We start from the raw sequence: 17,020 nt of genomic DNA on the forward strand, positions 1-17,020 counted from the left end.
CCGAGAATATGAGGTTCATCTGTGATACACTTAATACATTCAGGATCTGGTTGTGGTCCTCTTTGATTCCTGTCCATAGAAACCTCTCTATTTTTATGTTTCGTATGTTTTTGTGTGTTATCTACCCACATGTTCACAGCTATATAATACATAACATCATTATATGTAAGTGATTTTAGATTTAGATCCATGGCAATTAAAAAGGTACTTGTTGTTGTTTTTTTTTTTTCTCCCTGTCAGATGCCTACTAATCTGTTTTTCTTCCTTTTAGGCTCCTTTCACCACGTGATTTCTACACACCACTGGTTCACTCTTCTGTCCTAGCGGTCACATGAAAGGCACTTACCCCCTCACATCACGGAGGTCTGTATACCACTCCTCACCGTATAATGTAGCGACACACAGTGTCCAGCAGTCCACAGTGTGATATAGCGCCGCAGTACCAATTCTCACCACTACCGTCCCTATGCAAGACATAACAAAGGAGGAAGTCAGCTTCACCTGCAGCTGATCTTCTCATTTAACCCTGCATTTAAGACAGCATTAGTGCACAGACCAGCGCAGCAGCCAGCCACTTTCTCCACTGGACACAGGTCTGTATCACCCCATACATCGGGCTTCCCTAACATGACTTCCTCATTTCGCTCACCCATAATCTATGTCTCTACAACTATAGGTTCCCTTTGCTCCTCATGGGTCTTTTTGACCGTTCCATTTCCAAGCAACCCCCCTGGGAATAACCTACTGCACAGGGCATTGTCTTCACACAGGCTGTTTCATTTTAGAGGTACTGTTATTTGATTCACCCATTTTTGCTTTTGGTTGAGAAATTGTTGGCATACCATTGCATTAACCTTTGTTTCTTATGTCATAAGTCCGCAACGAATATAGGACACTGATATTGGCAATCAGGATAACTCCTGCTATCCCACTACCACCTTTAACAAGGACTCCTATACAATTCCTCCTCACGGCTGTTTATAGATTGTGAGTAAGCGCGAGTCATTTCCTATGGAGGTTTTACCTCACCTTATGCTGCATATTTTGTGGAACTGCTTATTCAAAGAGATTTTTTTCTCTCTTATAGAATATTAACCTGCGCCATTATGGGCTATATGTTTTAAAGCAAGTATAGGAGACTTGCATTACCCACTGGATAACTTGTGCCAATTCCAGATCAGTTTCACTGGTTTCCGGATACATATTATATCTTGTACACCTTCCCACGCCGGTTGACAGGTAGTGAACATAGTATAATTATCCTTACATACACGTTTCTCCACTTACTGATATGTTCACTCCATCTTCCTCTATTAGGCTGTCTCCTCCCGGATGAGATTGGCGCTGTACCTATACGGTAGCCACTGAAACTCTTTATCTCTATTGGACAGGTACCTTTTCTTATACATATCTTATACATCTCTCCTTACCCTGAGAATTTTTTCCCCCCCCTCTTCCCCTCCCTCCTCCCCTCTCCCCTTCCACAATCTTTTCTCTTCTTTTACATTTCACTCTTCTTTTACTTATATCTAGCTTTGACATGTGATCTTCTACCCTGGTAATATACCATTACATGATTTCCTTAAGACTTTGACTGGCTGACCCCGACTTTCAATCGTTTAGTCACAGGTACCCACAAATCACTTAATAGTCGTGTACATGTCATGATTCACTGCATGATTTTTAATACGATTATCCTGTTTTTTCACCTAGTGCTCACACGCACCAATCATTCTCTCCTTTTGAGTGGTGACTCGTATCGCTCCTTTTCGAGTAGTGTTCATATATTGACTCCTCTGCCTCATAGGTATGTGCATTTGTTCGTCTCTTCATACATACGCATGATAAACTTTCAGTTTGCACACAAATTTCTTCGGATGATGTCCTAATCTTCTCCCTGGGTATATATATGCTATTACCCCATATGTTTGTACTTTTTTCACCCTGCAACTGTAATGCGTGTTACATGTTCTTTTTTGTACATTGTATATAAGTGACCGGAGCTGTGTCTCCTGGTAATTATTTCTTGTGTTATGTATTAATTTTGTTTTTATGTTTTCTTTATAGTCTGATATATTCTCTTGATAAAGGTACACAATAAAAAACATCAAAGATACCCAGACATTGTTTTCTTTCTTCTTGGAGTGCCGGGGATAATTTTGGAGTTGTGTTTATTTACTGTCACTTACAGATTAATCATGGAAGGTTTCTCGGGGAGACGCCTGACATGATTAATCTAGGATTTAGTGGCAGCTATGGGCTGCCAATAACTCCTTATTACCCCGATTTGCCAATGCACAAGGGCAAATCGGGAAGAGCTGGGTACAGTCCCAGAACTGTCGCATATAATGTATGCGGCAATTCTGGGCGGCTGTTGGCTGATATTGTTAGGCTGGGGGGCTCCCCATAATGTGGAGCTCCCCATCCTGAGAATAACAGCCTTCAGCCGTATGGCTTTATCTGGTTGGTTTTAAAATTGGGGGGGGACTACACGCCATTTTTTTTAATTATTTAATTATTTATTTCCCTGCACAGTATAGACACGCCCACTGGCTGCTGTGATTGGGTGCAGTGAGACACCTGTCACTCAGCGTGGGGCCGTGTCTCACTGCAACCAATCATAGCCGCCGGTGGGCGGGGAAAGCAGGGAATACGAGATTGTTTAATGGGCGGCCGGCTTTTTCAAAATAGTAAAAGCCGTCGGAGCAGTGTGAATGCCGTGCAGCGCCGCGCCGGGGATCGGGGATCAGTGAGTATATGAGAGAGGGCTGCTCAATTCAGTTACTCAGGGGATTAGCGGTCACCGGTGAGCCCTTCACAGGTGACCGCTAATCAGGACGCGACACAGACAGAGCCTCAGCATGACAATGAAGTCGGGTGAAGTTAACCCGAGTTCATTCTGATCGTGCGGCTCTTTCTGTGTCTGCTGTCATCTGCCATTCAGCTCTGCTACATGGCTGTCTGTGTCTAATGTCAGCGGCCATGTAGCAGAGCTGAATGGCAGATGACATAGTAAAAACGCATCCCTACACATGACACACGCTTGGCAAGTCAATAAATAAAAAAAAAAAAGGGTGCCCAATGCATACATCACAGAACACATGATCTAAAGGATCGCACACAAAATTGATCAATTTAACATAGACTACTAACGCACGTGTGACAACAAATGAACGACCTACGTGCAATCTCTTAAGATCCCGTATGCAACCTGGGCGTGTCACATCGCAAATGCGATGGTACAACTAATTGCAATGTGTAAAGCAGGCTTTAGTCTAACTAAAATCCTGATTTACCACGGTTGGCTTCAGAAACTTTCTTTTCCACAAACTTATTCCCCCCACGAAGAGCTTCCATTGTTAGTGGATACTTTGGAAGATCAGTTTGTTAGTTTAGTTGTTACTACTACTTATTAGATCTTTAATTTCTCGACTGCGGATTATTTGAAAGATTTTGAAAGATATTAATTTAAGATTATAAGTTATTTTTGTGTTCTTTGTACTTGTAAACTTTGTTATAATTCAATTACATAGTTTAAGGTCTTGTAGAGTAGCGATTTCTTAAAACAGTAATTATCTCTTACTCTTTGTTTTCAAGAATTGTATTATTAATCTTGCAATAAGGATATTAGCTATTTAGTTATTTCCTACTGTTTATTATAGGTATTCTTAACTTTTTTTTTTTTTTTTCATTTTTGTGTCCTTCTCATTATTTTAAGCAGGCTTGCATCTTATGGCTACAAATCTTTTGTCTTTTAATGTTAAAGGTTTAAATAGTCCAAGGAAAAGATTTGTCACGTGGAAGGAAATTAGAGATAACAAAGCAGATGTTGTGTTTTTACAAGAGGTGAAATTTGCTAGAGATTCTCATCCTAGATTTCATAATAAAAATTTCCCACACGTTTTTTCTTCTCTAAACGAAAAAAAAAGAGCAGGGGGTGTTAATTTTGATTAAGAACACTATAACCTTTTATTTAATTGCAGAATACAAGGATACTGAAGGGAGATTTTTCATCTTAATTGCAATCTTGGATAATAGACCCCATACATTAATTAATTTATATGCACCAAATAAAGGGCAAATTAGTTTTTTAAATAAATTAATGTCCAAAATCCAAGAGGTCAGAAAGGGAGATCTCCTTATACTGGGTGATTTTAATATTGTCCCAGATGCTCACCTTGATTCCACAGCTCCAAATAGAGTAATTTACCCAACATTAAAAAAATGGCTTTCTGCAAATGAACTTTATGATATTTTTCGTTGTTTGCATACTTCCTCTAAAGAATATACATTTTATTCAGAACCTCATAAAACCTTTTCCCGTATTGATTTAGCTGTTACAGATATTTTTTCTATTACGGAATTTAAAAATTTTGCAATAAATCATAAAACCTTTTCGGACCATTCCTCAATTATTTGCAAAGTAGATTTGGGCATCCCAACAAATATGGATTATATATGGAGATGCAATCCAACATTAATACATACTCCCCATTTAAAAGAAGAATTAGAAACCAATATAAAAAATTACTTTTAAGAAAACACGTCTGAATCTATTTGTTCATTTGTCACATGGAATGCACATAAGGCAGTAATTAAAGGTCATTTAATTGAAATTTCAGCTAGAATTAAGAGACAGAGAAAAGAATTAATTAAGAATCTTCAAACACAATTAGAAGATCTTGAGGATTTACAACAAAGTTCTCCAACTCCCTTGCAAAGTATTCATCGTAAAATCCTTGGGATAAGAACAGAAATTAAAAACTCCCTTTTCTCGGAGTATGATAAATATATAAGTGCAATAAAGGCAAACCATTATGCTTCAATTAATAAACCCACTAAATATATGTCCAGAAAACTGAAAGAAATTAGGATTCAAAACAGAATAAGAAAAATTAAGAAACAAAATGGGGAAGACTGTTTTCATCCAAAAGATATTGCAGCAGAATTTGGAAAATATTATAAAATCTTTATAATCTTAATTCTGATCCACAAACTCCTCAGCCCACAAAAGAAGTTATTGATACCTTTCTTTCTAAAGTCAATCTCCCCTCAATCTCAGAAGACAAATTATCTACTTTAAACTCCCCATTTGTATTTGATGAGGTAATAAATGTAATTAAACTGTTAAAAATTGGAAAATCCCCAGGTCCAGACGGTTTTACAAACGAATATTTTAAGGCCTTTCCCAACTTACTAACTCCCCACCTAGTCAACATTTTTAACAAAGCTACTTTAACAGATCAATTCCCAAAGGAAATGCTCCAAGCCACTATAACTTTAATTCCTAAAACTAAGGAAGACTTAGAATTCGTTAAAAACTATAGACCTATCTCATTTATAAATTCTGATATTAAAATTTATTCCAAAATTATCGCTAATAGGCTAAAAAAGATTCTACCCAGACTAATTTCTAATGACCAGCTAGGTTTCATTCAAGGTCGTCAAATATCTGATGGTACCCGTAGAATTATCAATCTAATCAACATTATGAACAATAAGAAGGATCCAACATTACTTATCACTCTTGATGCCGAAAAAGCATTTGATAGAATCAATTGGTTATATATGAAAGCAACATTACTTAAATTTGGCCTAAAAAATCAAATTTTAAATTCCATTCTTGCTCTATATTCTTGTCCCTCAGCAAAAGTATATGCAAATAAATTTTTATCCATGTCATTTAACTTAACTAATGGTACCCGTCAAGGATGTCCCTTATCTCCTTTACTATTCGCCCTAATCTTAGAACCCCGTGGCTGAATATATCAGAGAAAATGCTAATATTGAAGGAATCCAATTAAAAATAGTGATTTTAAGAATTGCCTGTTCGTAGATGACATCATATTATCCCTATCAAATCCAGTAACTTCCATAACAGAAGTTCTGTATAGTTTAGATGAATTTGCAAGAATTTCTTTTTTTAAAGTAAATATTACAAAATCAAATATTTTAGAATTTAATCTCATTCATGGTATAACAGAGGAAATTAAAAATCTAACAGATTTTAATTGGGCTACACATACAATCTCATATTTGGGAATTAAACTAACTAGGGATATAAAATCCATAATAGCATTAATATGGAGAACCTAATTAAAATAATTCAGTCAGACTTAAAAAACTTAACAAAGTATGAACTCACTTGGTTTGGAAGAATATCCTCTATTAAAATGATGATTATTCCAAAAATATTATACTATTTTAGAACTATTCCCCTTTTTGTTCCAGAAAATTACTTGAGTAAGATTCAGTCTCTCATTAATACCTTTGTTTCAAATAAAAAAAGAACAAGGGTAGCTAACTATATTCTAATGAAAAAGAAAAAAAGAGGAGGCTTAGGCTTACCTAATATTTACAGTTATTTCTATACTAATTTAATTAGACAAAGTCAAATTTGGTTTAAAGATAATCTTACTACTACATGGAAGGAGATTGAAACTGACTTACATAATAATATTCCTTTATATTCATTAATCATTCATAATCTAATGAATCCTCATCAACCTCTTCCTGAATCTCCCATTTTATGTGCAACTATCTTAACATGGAGAAAATTAGCGGGTTTAAATAAAAAAAGTAATAAATATGAACAAATAAAGAATACCCCCCCTACCTTTTCAATTGGCTCCCAGAAGTCAAAACTCCAGAATTATGGAGGAAGAGAAATCTTAAAAAAAAATTGGATTTACATGATGGGACTAATTTTATTTCTTTTCAAACTCTAAAAAAACAACATGATTTACCAGATATTGATTTCTACAGCTATTTATCTATCAGAAAAATTATCTCCACTTTACTAAAAGACAACCATTTATTAACTGAACAATCTTGTAATCTTATCTGTAATGCCAATAATAATATTATTTGGCAAACTAGATGTACAGTTAGGTCCAGAAATATTTGGACAGTGACACAAGTTTTGTTATTTTAGCTGTTTACAAAAACATGTTAAGAAATACAATTATATATATAATATGGGCTGAAAGTGCACACTCCCAGCTGCAATATGAGAGTTTTCACATCCAAATCGGAGAAAGGGTTTAGGAATCATAGCTCTGTAATGCATAGCCTCCTCTTTTTAAAGGGACCAAAAATAATTGGACAAGGGACTCTAAGGGCTGCAATTAACTCTGAAGGCGTCTCCCTCGTTAACCTGTAATCAATGAAGTAGTTAAAAGGTCTGGGGTTGATTACAGGTGTTTGGTTTTGCATTTGGAAGCTGTTGCTGTGACCAGACAACATGCGGCCTAAGGAACTCTCAATTGAGGTGAAGCAGAACATCCTGAGGCTGAAAAAAAAGAAAAAATCCATCAGAGAGATAGCAGACATGCTTGGATTAGCAAAATCAACAGTCGGGTACATTCTGAGAAAAAAGGAATTGACTGGTGAGCTTGGGAACTCAAAAAGGCCTGGGCGTCCACGGATGACAACAGTGGTGGATGATCGCCGCATACTTTCTTTGGTGAAGAAGAACCCGTTCACAACATCAACTGAAGTCCAGAACACTCTCAGTGAAGTAGGTGTATCTGTCTCTAAGTCAACAGTAAAGAGAAGACTCCATGAAAGTAAATACAAAGGGTTCACATCTAGATGCAAACCATTCATCAATTCCAAAAATAGACAGGCCAGAGTTAAATTTGCTGAAAAACACCTCATGAAGCCAGCTCAGTTCTGGAAAAGTATTCTATGGACAGATGAGACAAAGATCAACCTCTACCAGAATGATAGGAAGAAAAAAGTTTGGAGAAGAAAGGGAACGGCACATGATCCAAGGCACACCACATCCTCTGTAAAACATGGTGGAGGCAACGTGATGGCATGGCCATGCATGGCTTTCAATGGCACTGGGTCACTTGTGTTTATTGATGACATAACAGCAGACAATAGTAGCCGGATGAATTCTGAAGTGTACCGGGATATACTTTCAGCCCAGATTCAGCCAAATGCCGCAAAGTTGATCGGACAGCGCTTCATAGTACAGATGGACAATGACCCCAAGCATACAGCCAAAGCTACCCAGGAGTTCATGAGTGCAAAAAAGTGGAACATTCTGCAATGGCCAAGTCAATCACCAGATCTTAACCCAATTGAGCATGCATTTCACTTGCTCAAATCCAGACTTAAGACGGAAAGACCCACAAACAAGCAAGACCTGAAGGCTGCGGCTGTAAAGGCCTGGCAAAGCATTAAGAAGGAGGAAACCCAGCGTTTGGTGATGTCCATGGGTTCCAGACTTAAGGCAGTGATTGCCTCCAAAGGATTCGCAACAAAATATTGAAAATAAAAATATTTTGTTTGGGTTTGGTTTATTTGTCCAATTACTTTTGACCTCCTAAAATGTGGAGTGTTTGTAAAGAAATGTGTACAATTCCTACAATTTCTATCAGATATTTTTGTTCAAACCTTCAAATTAAACGTTACAATCTGCACTTGAATTCTGTTGTAGAGGTTTCATTTCAAATCCAATGTGGTGGCATGCAGAGCCCAACTCGCGAAAATTGTGTCACTGTCCAAATATTTCTGGACCTAACTGTATATATGAAGTATTCAACAGAGACATTCTCTTTGAAAAAAGGCCATTTATGATAAAATGGGAAAAAGAGTTAGAAAACACCTTTTCCTTGGAAAAGTGGAATAGATGTATTGGAGATACATACTCCTCTAATATATGTTTAACACTTCATGAAGCTTATTATAAATTGCTTTCTAGGTGGTACTTTACTCCTTATAAGCTATCGCTCTTTTCAAGTAATAATTCCCATTTATGCTGGAGAGGATGTAATTTAAAGGGAGATATTCTTCACATATTTTAGTCTTGTCCCAAATTAAGATGTCTTTGGAGGGAGGTTAACCTTTTAATAAATCAAATTCTTGGAAATAGTATCACTATTACACCTCAAATGGCTCTTCTATCATTAGATTTAGATAGCATTACCAAAGACAAATACCCAGTTATTCACATTTTTTTAATTGTCAAAATTCATATAGCGGCTAAATGGAAAAAGACAGATATACCATTGATTGCAGAAATTAAAGAAACGATAATGCGTCATAATAATTATGAGAGAAGTTTCGCCACTTTTAATAATCGATACCCAAAACATTTGGGAAAGATGGAATAACCTAATGATAAATAACTATTTAAACCTGTGTTTTTGTTTTTTTTTTTTGTTTTTTTTTTTCCCCCTCTCCCAGTTATATATTTAATAATTTACGTATCTAAAATATCCTTGTGGTTATGATTGATTGATATGTTGTAATTTGGTGATTTCCACTCCAATGAGTAAAGAAGACAGATTAAAAGTTAATGTATTTTATTGTTGCAGTAGTTTAGTATGTAGTGGTTAAATTTAAAAGTAACATTCTATAACCTAGAATATTGACGTGTGTTGTTTACTAAAATCAGCAATGTATATTTTCATAACATGTCTGGTTATATTCATATTACTTTGTGTTAAATTAATAAAAACATTTAAATGAAAAAAAAGGTACCTTGATAAACCCAATGTAATTTCGAAGTAACTAAACTTCTCCTCTACATTTTCTAACATTAAAATTCATAATTCAAATTTAAAATGCATGTCTGCAGTTTTCTAAGGATCAAAAGATCACATGGACAAACCAGAAAGCTATTAAAGCTATGTTTTGTAGGTGGATGAGACCAAAGGAAAGTGTTTTGGTCTAAATGAGAAACGTTATGTTTGGAGAAATAAAAACAATGCAGAGAAAACCTCATAACATCCCACAGTGGTGGTAGAATGATAGTTTGGCCATACTTTGGTGCATCTTGACTGGGACGACATATAATCATTGATGGAATATACATTTTTAATCATATCAGCAAATTCTTAAGAAAAATGTCAGGAAATGTGTCCTTGAGTTGAATCTCTAGAACAGCAAGATAACACGCTAAGCACACATGGCGTTCTACAAAAGAGTGGTTAAGGAAGAATATAGGTAAAGTTTTGGCATGGTTGGACCTTAATCCTGTAGAAATGTTGTGGAAGAACTTGAAACAAGCCTTTATGGCAGGAAATCCACCAACATAACAGAGAATTAGGATGAGGCCACATGGTTATTAGTGCGAGTGCTCACATTCCACTTGGCTCACACTCACAGCACAGCGGGAGCTGAGTGTCATGCGACTGTGATCCAATCCTGCAATCAGACCACAGCTGCGGAGGGGAGGGCCGGTGTTGTGGAGGAGAGGGAGGGATTATCTCCCCATCTCCTCTGTTGCTGGCTGATGCGAGAATCGAATTGCACTCCGCTGTAATGCGAGTGCAATTCAATGTTTCTCTTGCCCCATAGACTTGAATGGGTGCGAGTGAAACAGGTTCACATTCCACCCACAGCATGCTGTGTTTTCTTGGCTTGATTAGGGCTGAGAAAAAAATTGCTCATGGGAGCGGGCCCATAAAGTAATATTGGTCCGAGGGGAATGTGATTTTTTTATCGCATTCTACGCGCTCCGCATTGCTCACCATGTGTGCTTACCCTTAGACGAGTTGTAGAGAGAAGTGGGCTAAAATTCCTCCAAGCCGATGTGCAGGACTAATTAATAGTTACAGGAAATGTTTATATGCAGTTATTGCTGCACAAGGCAGTAGCACCAAATACTGAAAATAAAGGTACATGGAAAATTCTGAAAGGTTCATAAACTCTCCAGCACAACTGTAACCATAGAAATTTTACAATATAATGAAAACGACAGATTTCTAGGATCAAAATTATTTTTTCTTTTCTTTTGTCAATATGATCAGTGCTTGGGAATTAGAGTATTTCCAGTTATGTCTTTCCAATTTCTTGTAGACCTGTGCCCTTTTAAAAAGGAACTAACAGCTCTCGTGATATGCCTGTGTTAGTTAATAAATACTTCATTTTTCTTCAAAACTTTTGTTGTACCGTTCCACTATTATTCCTTTTAGACATTTATGAATAATTTGACAACTGGACAGCAGTGCTTATTCTGCCAAGACAAATATGTGAAGGCTGCATTCACTGCAGAGATCACACCACATTGGTTATGTCAGGAGACCAGAGAGGAACACAAAGCTAAGAGCACAGCAGCTCTGAAGCTCAAGCGTCTGCTCTGGCAAGTAAATTGCTAAATATACTGTACAGAGAGGAATATTAAACTTGGTTAAAGGATCTCTTAAACAATATAGAAATGTATTTCTCTTGTGTAAGACTCATTTACCTTCACCTGTCCTTTTAACTGTCCTTTTTACTGACCCACCAGTGTTTTGGTGCATTCTTATGTTTGTTCAGTGTCTAAGACAATCATAGGCCCCAATTTCATCCAAGTATCAATAACCAATAGAAGCAACCCCATCTGGAGCTAACTTTGGAGCCGATCTCTTCCCTCTAGGGTTTATTTCTATAGATTCATGCACAGATAACTAATAAAACCTCATTAATGACATGTCTGATAGCAATGATGACTGCAAAGCTTAAGAAGCAATTAAAATGTCCATGTTATGTAAATTTAAAGGGTACCTCTCAGAAATTTCTCTTCTGTGCACAAGGTACTCCAATCTAACACTGCCTTGCACACTTTCATTAATGAAAAAATATCCCTTGTTGGTTATTTGGAAGAATATCTCATGCGGGGTACCACACGGCTCTGTCCTGGGCCCTGTGTTGTTCCACATCTTTTTCAATGATTTAGATGAAGGAATTGAGGGTAAACTGATTAAATTTGCTGATGACATAAAGCTAGGAGGGCTACCTAATACTAGAGAAGACAGAGAAAGGATTAAAAAAAAGCTATGCAAACTGGAACAGAATGGTTTTTAATATAGAAAAATGCAAAGTCCTACATCTGGACAAGAAAAATGAAAAAAAAAAAAACATATACAGAATGGGAGGAACAGCATGTGTGAAAAAGAATTGGGCGTACTAATAGATCACAGACTGAACATGAGTCAACAGTGTGATGCAGCAGTAAAAAAGGGAAACAATTCTGGGATGTATTAACAGAAGCATAGAGTCTAGATCATGTGAAGTAATTATTGCCTTCTACTCTTCTTTGGTCAGACCTTATCTGGAATAATAAAAAACAGGAAAAAATTCTGGCACCAGGCGTCTCTTCATTAAAACCTTCAATATTTATTTTCATGTCAAGAATAAAAAATTCATGAGGGGACGCAGCCCCTAAATGCCTATGATTAAGAACTTTGTTTGAAACGCGTCAGACGTTTATGGGCTACGTCCCCACTTGATTTTTTTATTCTTGACATGCAAATAAAATATTGAAGATTTTAATGAAGAGACGCCTGGTGCCAGAATTTTTTCCTGTTTTTCATTGCTGCTTATGAGTGCTATCCAGCCACTTGTTCCAGGCACCTGTGTTCTGTTGGAATCTGGTGAGGCACCACTTATCCCCTTCTTTGCTATTGGTCAATTGTGGCTCATCTGGAATACTATGTCTAGTTCTGGGCACCACATTTTAAAAAAAGACATCAACAAACTGGAGCAAGTTCAGAGAAGAGAGAACTGAATGGTGACTGGTCTGCAAACCAAGTCATATGAGGAACGGTTACAGGATTTGGGAATGTTTAGCCTGTAAAAAGAAGACTGAGAAGATACTTAATAGCTGTCTACAAATATCTCAAGGGCTGTCACACTGTAGAAGGTCCAGTCTTAAGGCTGCTTTACATGCAGCAACATCGCTAGCGATGTTGCTGGTGAACGCACTCGCCCGCGTCGGTTGTGCATCACAGGCAAATCGTTGCCCGTGGTGCTCAACATCTCTAGGACCCGTCACACATACTTACCTGCCTAGCGACGTCGTTGTGGCCGGCAAACCGCCTCCTTTCTAAGGGGGCAGTTTGTGCGGCGTCACAGCGACGTCACACGGCAGCCGTCCAATAGAAGCGGAGGGGCGGATAGCAGCCGAAAGAAAGTGACGGCCACCTCATTGCCAAAGGACGCAGGTAAGGTGTTGTTCCTTGTTCCTGGGGTGTCACACATAGCGATGTGTGCTGCCTCAGGAACGACGTACAACCTGCGTCCTGCAACAGCAATGATATTTGGGATTAGAACGACGTGTCAACGATTAGGTGAGTAATTTTGATCGTTAGCGGTCGTTACTACGTTTCACACGCAACAACGTCGCTAACGAGGCCGGATGTGCGTCACAAATTCCGTGACCCCCAACGACATCTCGTTAGCAATGTCGTTACGTGTAAAGCCCCCTTAAATCTCATTTTCACAAGGAAAGACTAAAAGCAATGGGATGAAACTGAATTGGAGGAGGCACAGATTAGATATTAGAAAAAACTTTTTGACAGTAAGGGTGATCAATGAGTAAAACAGGTTCCCAGAAGGGATAGTCAGTTCCCCTTCAATGGAAGTCTTCAAAAAGAGACTGGATAGGGGATTAGACCAGATGACTCTGGTCATCCAAATCTATGATCCTATGATTTATGCATTATTAATATTAGATCTGACACAATAAGGATAAACTGTTTAGAAATGACAAAACAACTATTACGTCACCTCATATTACATTTTAATACCATTTAAGCAGCATATTTACAATTAATGGCCACAAAACCAGTGCAGCCTTTACACTGTTCACAAATGTCAAACCGCTTCCAAGAATTGAACATCAAATTTTTCCTCTGAAATACATGACAATACTGTAAATGGATATGCAATCAGCTGACTGGTTTATAGATAGGGTTCAGGTGTTGTACTTGTGGTATTTTCCATGTACCCATCAGCAAGTATGTAACTCCAGAGTTAACTCTAGTGCCATGGATAAAGTAGAAGCGTGCTTGGTCCCTAGGCATTTTTATTGGCAAACTGTTAACTTCTATTCAAAGCTGTAAATAAATTAAGTCTACAAAAAATAATTCTTCAACGCAACATTCAATAATAAAAATAAAAACATCTCACTCACACACTTGCATACTTTTACAAAAGAAACATATTGGACTCATATATTGCCCCTTGTGAATTAAGAGGAGTTGGATATTTCATGTTTAATGTGATGAAAAATTAGTACAGTATGTGCAACTTTCCCTTATATACTTTTTAGACATTCTGCACCTCTTTCTCTATTTGTGCAGTCAAGCCCCCATGAGAGCAAAGCCTTTCATTCCAACTCCCAACCAAACAAATAGCCCCAGATAAAGGGGCACGTGTGGGATCACCCCAGCCATCTTTGATGAACAGCAATGTTTTGCATTGCTTTACTGGACTGCTTTACTGGATCTCCATCATAATACCTAAAATGCAGTGCGTAAGTAGGGGAGGCTGAGGAACAAATCTACCCACAATCCCTTCGTCTGCCGCCATTTTCCCCATAGGAAGGTCTTATAATAAAGGTATATGACTTTAGAGAGGGAAGGATAGCTTTACAGACAGGAAGAATAGAACACAACTTCTGGAAAGTATATTTAAAAAAGTTGCTTACACAATATTTATCTTTTGAACTCATTTGTTCACACTAGGCACAAAGTGGCCAAACTCATAAGGGAACAATGTGGGATCCAAACCTCATTCACGTCATGGAGTTTGTGAATTGCAATATACATAGTAAGCAACGTACATATAGGAGCACAACCTTTTTCTCCATTTCCATGATGGAAAGTAGGATGATAGGGTAAGATGATAGGTTATTAAAAAAAAATTGAATATGTGCAGTATTGGCTATGGGATGGAATGACATATGGACTCTGGACAACCAACCTTACAGTCAAAATCAGACTTTTGTACTATGATGGTAATTTTTAATTGTTAGAGATTCAATTTTTTAATCAAACATTTTGATTCATAGATGTATTAATTTTGGCTTAGCCTAGATCATGATGGAGACCAAACCTTACCAAAGCTTAGTGTTTTTTTGTGAGCCATGCAACTCTTCCTTTTCACCCACAATTCTAGTTCCAAGCAAACTGCATGGACAATGATAATTGTCATCAATGAAGTGAGATGATTGTTGCAACTGCCAAAGAGCAGGAAAACATGTGTGCTGGTTATATTTTTGCATGAAATAAAACATCTTGCAGAAAAAACTATGAACTGGTATCAAGACTGAGAGGAAAATCAGTAGCTTTGACACCTCAACACACACCACTACATCAATGTCACCACTATAGATTTTTAGTTCATGCTGCAGATTGCATCTCTGCAAGATAAATAAGTGAAATAAGGTATATATACAGCATATGTATAGCTGTTCAATTGACCAATGTTGTCCAAGGTTGTCCACATTCATATCAGTGTCCAAATACTAATTTTATCCAAAGGAGTCTATGGATCATTCCAAGAAAATGAAAGAGCCCCAAAGGGATGTCGAAAGAACCTATAGGTCTCTTGCACTATGGCCGTTAACATAGATGAACACACTAATTCCTGTGGTGAGGTCAACCATCCGGAATCCCACTTCTTCAATAATATCTAGTAATCTGTCAGATGGATTTGCTGGAAGCTTTATATATATATATATATATATATATATATATAACACAGTAGACATAAGAGTCTAATTGCCCTGATCCCTCAGCGCCTATAGAGCCAGCTGAAGCTTGGTCATATTTCTTTGATGCATGTTGTGATGTCGGACTAATTCATCAGACCTGGCAAACTTCTTCTGACAGCTAGGCCATCTGCAACTGAAAGGCTTCTCACCTGTTAACATAGAAATGTCCAGTTATAGAGGAACATCTAAGACCGCTGAGAACCAGACAAACTGACAGAAATGCAATAATTAAGCATGCAAGAAAGTCTTTTAAGTTAGAAGAATTGAACCATCTATATATATAATTGTCTTATTCTGTCTGTCTGTCTGTCTTGCTCCAAAATTATGTCGTTACAGTGACAACCGTCGCATTGACCACTCGCCTCGCCTTGGCTCCGCCCCCCCGCACGCATTGGCCGCTCGGCCAGGGCCCGCCCCCTCACGAATTCCCCGAACCCACACGGAGCCCCAACTCCCAGGTGACTGCTGCAGCCCCGGAAGCCCACACCGGCAAGACAAAGTGGAGAAAAGCCGGATGTGTGAAACCACTAGCTTACCCCGGCTCCCGGCACACGTGTGCTGGAGCCGGCGTAGGCTGGTAACCATGGTACACATCGGGTAACTATAGAAACCACTTTCCTTAGTTACCCGATGTGTAACATGGTTACTAGCTTACCCTGGCTCCCGGCACACGTCAGCACTGTCGCTTTGAATAGTTACTTTCTCCACTTTGTCGGATCCGGCGTGCTCCCATGCACTGTGTACACTACAGTGGCCGCGCGACAAGCTCCGATCACGTGTTGTCATGTGACCAGAGCATGTGACCAGGAATTTGCGGCGCGGTCACTGTACTTTACACAGGGTATAACTGCTATCAGACGTCCGTGTTTAATCAGGTACCAGTCACATGCATGGTTATGGTCATACGTGTGACATCCTTGTTTGCATGCGTGTGACAGGTACCGGAGAAAACACGGGTCTGTGAAATAAAAATATTTTTCATATTTACCTGCTTTCTCCGGCTCTGCTGCCTCCCGCTCCTGACCGCCTATCAACACACACACACACACACACACACACACACACACACACACTGAGCACATATACACACATAGCAGACACACATGCATACACCGAGCGCATACACACATAGCGCACATGCATGTATACACACATAGCACACATGCATGTACACACAAACACACACACACACACACTGAGCACACACACACTGAGCACACAAACACTGAGCACACACACATAGCAGACACACATGGATACACCGAGTGCATACGCACATAGCGCACATTCATACACACATAGCGCACATGCATACACACACACACTGAGCACATATACACAAATAGCAGACACACATGGATACACCGACGCATACCCACATAGCGCACATGCATGTACACACTGAGCACATATTCACACACACACTGAGCACACACACATAGCAGACAGACACACATAGCAGACACACATGGATACACCGAGCGCATACACACATAGCGCACATGCATGTACACACACACACAG

At 38.4% G+C, this 17,020-nt stretch overlaps 1 protein-coding gene and 1 long non-coding RNA gene across 4 annotated transcripts in view; one reads left to right on the top strand and one right to left on the bottom strand.

Moving 5' to 3' along the window:
• The first annotated feature begins 860 nt into the window (after nucleotides 1–860).
• LOC142255136 (uncharacterized) lies at nucleotides 861–1,905 on the top strand. Its single transcript, XR_012727357.1, has 4 exons — nucleotides 861–1,239; nucleotides 1,318–1,391; nucleotides 1,534–1,629; nucleotides 1,714–1,905. It is a non-coding gene; the product is annotated as an uncharacterized LOC142255136 (long non-coding RNA).
• An 11,605-nt stretch (nucleotides 1,906–13,510) lies between these two features.
• WT1 (WT1 transcription factor) overlaps nucleotides 13,511–17,020 on the bottom strand; it is a 193,489-nt gene continuing 189,979 nt past the window's right edge. For all 3 annotated transcript variants that reach the window (XM_075326602.1, XM_075326601.1, XM_075326600.1), the window contains one exon: nucleotides 13,511–15,645. In XM_075326602.1, the coding sequence (XP_075182717.1) occupies nucleotides 15,524–15,645 (122 nt within the window). In that variant the 3' untranslated portion in view covers nucleotides 13,511–15,523. The remainder of the gene's footprint in view (nucleotides 15,646–17,020) is intronic.

The sequence above is a fragment of the Anomaloglossus baeobatrachus genome, chromosome 10 (genome assembly GCF_048569485.1).
Source record: "Anomaloglossus baeobatrachus isolate aAnoBae1 chromosome 10, aAnoBae1.hap1, whole genome shotgun sequence".
Lineage (NCBI taxonomy): Eukaryota > Metazoa > Chordata > Amphibia > Anura > Aromobatidae > Anomaloglossus > Anomaloglossus baeobatrachus.